Here is a 5,833-nt window from a genome sequence, read left to right as displayed (position 1 = left end):
GATAAATCATATCCCCACACTTCAATTATAATTAGGACCGGAGGTAGTGGTGACTAACGCTCGCCTAATGAATTTGTGGCTATGAGGGGGAAGAAACTTGTCCGTGATAATAATGATGACCGGTGGGAAAAAGATACAAGAAAATTAGTGAAACAACTATTCATGCCTCAAAACAAAATAAGAAAGCCGCACAGAACCTCAAATTCATAAACAAACGTGATTCGACAATAGCTAGGAATATATCCATATCACCCACAAACTTGACATACAAAACAAATTCAAATAACAAGTCTTATAGTTTACAGCTAAGATTCTTGTTTGCAACTATCTAAATTCGTATTTACAACTCATTTTTTTAAGAAATAAATTGAATTATATCTGTCGTTAAATTGATTTTTTAAGACCTAATTATCGATCTTCTTAAAAGTTGGTGATGTTAGGTTGATTTATTAGCATCCACCACATAAAGAGTAAGACAACGTTTTCAGATTTTTCTTATTTAAAGAAAATTAAAAACCGATCCCGAATGAATAAATTAATTATACAGAAATTAAAATCGTATTTAAAGTCATTTAGGAAAATTCCATTTCACCTTGACAAATTCAACAAATTTCTAATTGGTCCATGAACTCAACTTTAATTTTAGATTTGTAAATATTAGACTTTTAAATTATTAAATTGGTTTGACCAAAAACAGATTATTAAATTGGACTTGTAAGTTACAAAGTTGGACTTTTTAATTTATAAATCTATCTTGTAATTGAATGACAACATATGTTTATTAACAAATGCAACTTTGTTACATTTTTTGTTGTGAATAACTAAATTCAACTTGTAGACATATGGATGTTCAATTGTCCCATCCCTATCTCAATCAATCCATGACGGGACAGGATGAAATAGTAACCAGAACAGGACGAGACGTGAGATGAGGTTGTCCTATCCTGTTTCATCTACGTTTTTTTTTTAAAATATTTATTAATAATTATGATTAGATTATTGAATTCACTTATTAGTAATAATTTTTTATAGTGATTTTCAGCTCTTAAGTTGTAGTATTATCTTAACAAAATTTTCTTCCTCAATAAAATAAGTCATAAAGCCATTATATTATACAATGTTCTTTTATAGTATTATTTTTACTTTTTTTATTATATAATTGAGCTTTTTACATATTTTTTAATAATATTTTTATTTTTAGAAGCTCAATAAAAACAAAATTATAATATAAAAAAAAATTATACCTAAAATTACAATGTTTTTAAAAAAAAAAAAAAGAAAATGAGACAGTCTCATGACGGTACACGAGATGAAAATTTTGCCCTATCCTATCCCTATTTACCAAAACAGGATTAGGACAAGCCTGTCATGGTCACACAAACCTACTAAACAATGCAAATTTAATGTAAAGGTACTTCTATTATGAATAATTATGTTTTTTTGATACAATCTATTATGAATAATTAATACGCATTTGTAAATTGCTAAATTAAACTTATTAATTCATCACACCACTTTAGGAGAGGTGCCGCGTAAATATATGAAAGTTCCATAACTCATAAAGCCCTAAAACGAGTCGAATACAGCGCAGGTTTAGATTCATTTGAAGATAGTCCAAATCTATAATACTTATTATTGTCGTGGAAATGAAATGTGATCTTGATTATTTTTAGTAGAATTATGAAAGCATGCCTTATTAGCACTACTTAAAGTTTGATTTATTGTGTCAACTTTTTTTTTCTAAAACATCTCATATATTGCACGTGAGAATCTGTTAGTTAGGAAATAATTTTTCAGCCACTGATTTATATTTTCTAATTTATGCATGTTATTAATCTATTTGAAAACGCATAATTTATACAGGAAACATCAACATACTTTTATGCATCAATATTTCATATATAATAAAAATATTAACACATATTTATCAATATAAAAAACGCATTTTTCAATTTAGAATTTTTAACACGATAAATAAAACCGATGGAAGCGAAATTTGAGGAATTATTTTTCAATCACTCAAATATTCAATAAAAGTATGACGTGTTTAAATCCAAAAGCCATGTGACTGGTCAACACTCGCAAGGATTTGTTGTATTATGGAAGATTCTTTAACGTGATAATACTTTTTTATTCATCCCTCAAACAAAAGAGAACAACAAACAAATTTCAATTCATAAACAAACACAGTAATCAATAACAGCATAGTTGGATAACCTAGGAAGTAGCTAGAAATACATCCACATCACTATTACACGTGGCAACACAACAAATTGAAATGACAAGTCCTAAATATAAAATATATAAAGCTGCGTCACGGCTCAATGGGTATGGGGTTCAAGAGGAGCTGGACGACATATTGTTTGAGAGACTTGCCATTGGTAAATCTGTCTTCTTGATTTTCATAGACAACCTCAATCCCTTGGGCAAAATTGAGGACAAAACCAAGCACGGACTTTGGAACACCATGTGGATTGTTCAGGCACTCCTCATTAATATCCTTCCAATAATTTTTGATGTCTTCATCGAGTATTTTATAGGCTTCTTCTTCTGAAATTCCATACTGCTTCATGCAACATTCCACTCCTGAAGCAACATGCCCTCTCTCCTGCTCAAACTACATGTCCATGCAAAAAAAGAAGAAGGTAAAACTACTTGCATTTGTTTCTTCTAACTAATATAAGGATTATATATATGCTTTATAACATTACTATTAATCTGAAATATAAGGATATATAAAAAGAACAATAGTTTATATACTTACGGGCAAAATTTTGAAGTCTTTATGGCCGCAAAAATTTGGTAATATCTTTTTTTAAATCATGCCCCTCCTTGATTGCAACAAACCGTTGGCATGCTTTTTTTTTTTGGAAAACATTTTATTGTAATCTTTAATTTTAGTGAAGGACGAGATTAGAACGTCATATATTTTCTATAAATTTAAAGATATCAATAAGCACTTCTTCATAACCATAAAATTAATTAATTTTGCCCTATAAGTAAGACTAAAAGAACCATTTCATTTGAAACGTCAAAATTAATTGACATGGCTAGAATCCTTGGTGTCTTAAGTTGTACCTTATGAGAGGCCATGTCATCCATGAGTCTGGCAATAAGTGAGCCAGCCCTAACTATTTTTGGATTTGTGGAAATCCAATCAAACACCTCTTTAGTTGCAAGATTTCCAAGGCCCAGAAATGTAGTTATCTGAAGTGGGAAAGTAGCAGATACAACTCCATTATCCTTGTACTCCTCATAACTTGGAATATAGTTTTCATTGCACCATTTTGCTTCCATCAAGTATGCCTTCGTCAGGTTATAAAACTACACCCAGAAACATGTAATTAACTTCTGAGTTCCAAATCGAATAAAATATAACATCCTTCAAGATCACTTATAGCGTACCGCTTGTTTAACATGTGGGATCACAAAATTTGACGTTCCTTCTTCTGCAGTCACCATTTCCATTTCATTGCATAGTACCGCAACTGCTTCAAACACCACTTTCATGCACTCTGGAAGAGATTCAATTGGACTTGTATCCCATCTGATAATCAAATAATAAACAGAATTTGTCAGTCATGTATAAGATTCAAGAATCAGTGGCAAGATTGTTAAATGGTCCTATAATATATATATATATATATATATATATATCTATGATTAATTAAACCTGTGGAAGGCCTCTGTGAAGAGTTCAAGTTCTTCAAGTGTGCCATAGGCATCATAAGTATCGTCAAGAAGACAGAAAATGGCAACCATTTTGCCAACTAGCATCCTTGCTGTGCTAAATTGAGGCTCATAGGACAAGGCTAAAGACCAAAAGTAGGCCTCCACCAACCTATCTCTAGCATAAGGGACCTTTCTCACAAACTCTGATCCTTCCCACCACCTGTAATACAAATTAAGAATGGTGTTTATTGTTATATCCTACAAGTCATTACTATTTAAGATAACATAACACTTCACTTACTCGGTGATATTGCCAATTTCTTTTTGATGCAGTTGCTGCAGCATATTGAAATCTAGTTTTGCAAAGTTGAGCAAAATTTTGTCATTTTGGGAAGTATCTTGTTGCTGATAGAAAGACATGTAATGCTTTGCCTCTAGCCTACGCAATCTCTTGTGCAGAGGCTGACTTAAACGATGGTTGACATGTGCATGGAGACAAGGGCTCAGCTGGTTGTTATCTATGAGAGATTTCAGGTAAGTGTAAGTGAAATGAAGAGCTTCCTCCAGTATGCTCTCTCCGTGAACCTCAAATTGTGCAGCTTCATACAAGGCCAGCATTCCTTTCACGTCATCTTCGGTAAGATTTTCATTATCAAGCTTTCCCTTGATGCCCTTGAATCTCTCAAACACATCTTGTTCATATGTATGTATATACCAATTAGTGAAAGCGCTTTAAAAGAGAAAAGTAACTCTTCTTATTAAACAACGCAAATATAATAGTGACAAAGTCTGAACATACCAGATGAAACGGGATATCCATGTTGCCTCAGCAACCGAAAGAGTAAAGCCACAAAGTGAAGATTATCACCGCCATCCTGCCTAATAACATTGCTGTTGCTGGTATAAATACTGTGAATCCTTGCCAATGCTTCTTCAATTTCATGTTCGAAGTGGTAGGAAACTCCCAAACGTTGGACCCAGTCAATGAACTCTAGCTTTTCTAAAGGACTCTGATCGTTGGAAGATATAACCTTCTTTAACTTCTCTTTCTGTATCTTATGTTCCACATTGTCATCAACTTCCTGAAAAAATCCCAAACAAGCATGTAATTTTCATATCCTAGCCTACACAGATAGGTAATTTTAATACATGTTTAATTTAAAAAGAAACAAACAAGCTAGCTAGAATGTTCGATCAATATATGTTGCATATAATTATATATATATATATATATGTATATATATAGTATACCTTAGATCTTGAAGCATATTGAAGAAACATATTGCCCCAGATGTTTGGAGTAAAATTGGCACATCTTCTTGTGTTGTCACGATGAGATGCTGCAACAGACATGGCTTCTAGTTTTGGAACGTACGTAATGCGTTTTTGATGGGAAGCTCCTGGTACGTATTGAATCAATTTATAGAGGATTTCATTCATCGAGTCTACTTTCCTGTGGGGTTAGGTGGGGCCTAAGCCATGACTGTACATGAAGTTGCATGGTAAAAATGGATGGGCAGAACAATTTTGAAAGTTAAGCGTACTACTTTTAATTAAGTTGCGGCTTTTTCTAGAAATCGTTGAGACATTAAATACTTCCATTCATGTCGGGGAAATAATTTTCCAATTCAGAATAAGAATGAAGCGTGGTTAAGTTGATCAAACTAAGGGGTTAATTAATTGTTAGTCTCAAGCAGAAGCAATTGCCATAAATTAATAAGTGTGATCAAATTTAACTCTTCGTCATTAACAAACGGGTACCTCCAACTTCCAACTTCTAACTAAATCAAATTAATCAAACCATGTTCATTTTTATAGAAATAAATTTGGGAAATGAAGTCAAAGAGTATTATTCAAATGAAGGATACATGATATGACTTTTGAGGATCTTAACTTTCTTTGGGAAATTTCTCCCTTCCCTAGTGCCTTGAAGGATCTCATTTGAATAATAAATCATGTTTCACAAGCATCAATTGATTTTTCTTCTTTCAATTCAATTGTTCAGGTTCACCTTCAAAATGATATTACAAATGAACCCAAGCCTTGAATTGAATCAATCAATGCGTGGAGATCAACGCATGGTACTTGCTTACGTATTGTATTTGTAGAAATGTCATCACAAGAATTTTCATATTAACATCGCAAGTCATAGACATTTTTG

General features: G+C 32.4%; 1 protein-coding gene across 1 annotated transcript; it reads right to left on the bottom strand.

The window, feature by feature from the left end:
- Window positions 1–2,187: 2,187 nt before the first annotated feature.
- On the bottom strand, window positions 2,188–5,025 carry LOC114762394 (probable terpene synthase 2). The gene is made up of 7 exons (XM_028951868.1): window positions 4,924–5,025; window positions 4,472–4,754; window positions 3,974–4,364; window positions 3,674–3,892; window positions 3,406–3,547; window positions 3,079–3,324; window positions 2,188–2,617 (listed from the first exon to the last, which is right to left on the bottom strand). The coding sequence occupies exons 1-7, from the start codon at window positions 5,023–5,025 to the stop codon at window positions 2,315–2,317; spliced, it is 1,686 nt and encodes a 561-aa protein (XP_028807701.1). The 3' UTR covers window positions 2,188–2,314.
- Window positions 5,026–5,833: the final 808 nt, after the last annotated feature.

This window comes from Neltuma alba, unplaced genomic scaffold (genome assembly GCF_004799145.2).
Source record: "Neltuma alba isolate B1F8T4 unplaced genomic scaffold, ASM479914v2 tig00011214_pilon, whole genome shotgun sequence".
Lineage (NCBI taxonomy): Eukaryota > Viridiplantae > Streptophyta > Magnoliopsida > Fabales > Fabaceae > Neltuma > Neltuma alba.
This window is presented reverse-complemented; position numbering and strand designations above follow the sequence as displayed.

Bases quoted from the DNA above. Each gene is read 5' to 3' on its own strand.
- LOC114762394 (XM_028951868.1), bottom strand. From the start codon at position 5,025: ATGTCTGTTGCAGCATCTCATCGTGACAACACAAGAAGATGTGCCAAT. The intron at 4,755-4,923 runs GTATACTATATA...GGATTTTTTCAG, and splicing joins AATATGCTTCAAGATCTAAG to GAAGTTGATGACAATGTGGA. The intron at 2,618-3,078 runs GTACAACTTAAG...ATGGACATGTAG, and splicing joins ATGACATGGCCTCTCATAAG to TTTGAGCAGGAGAGAGGGCA.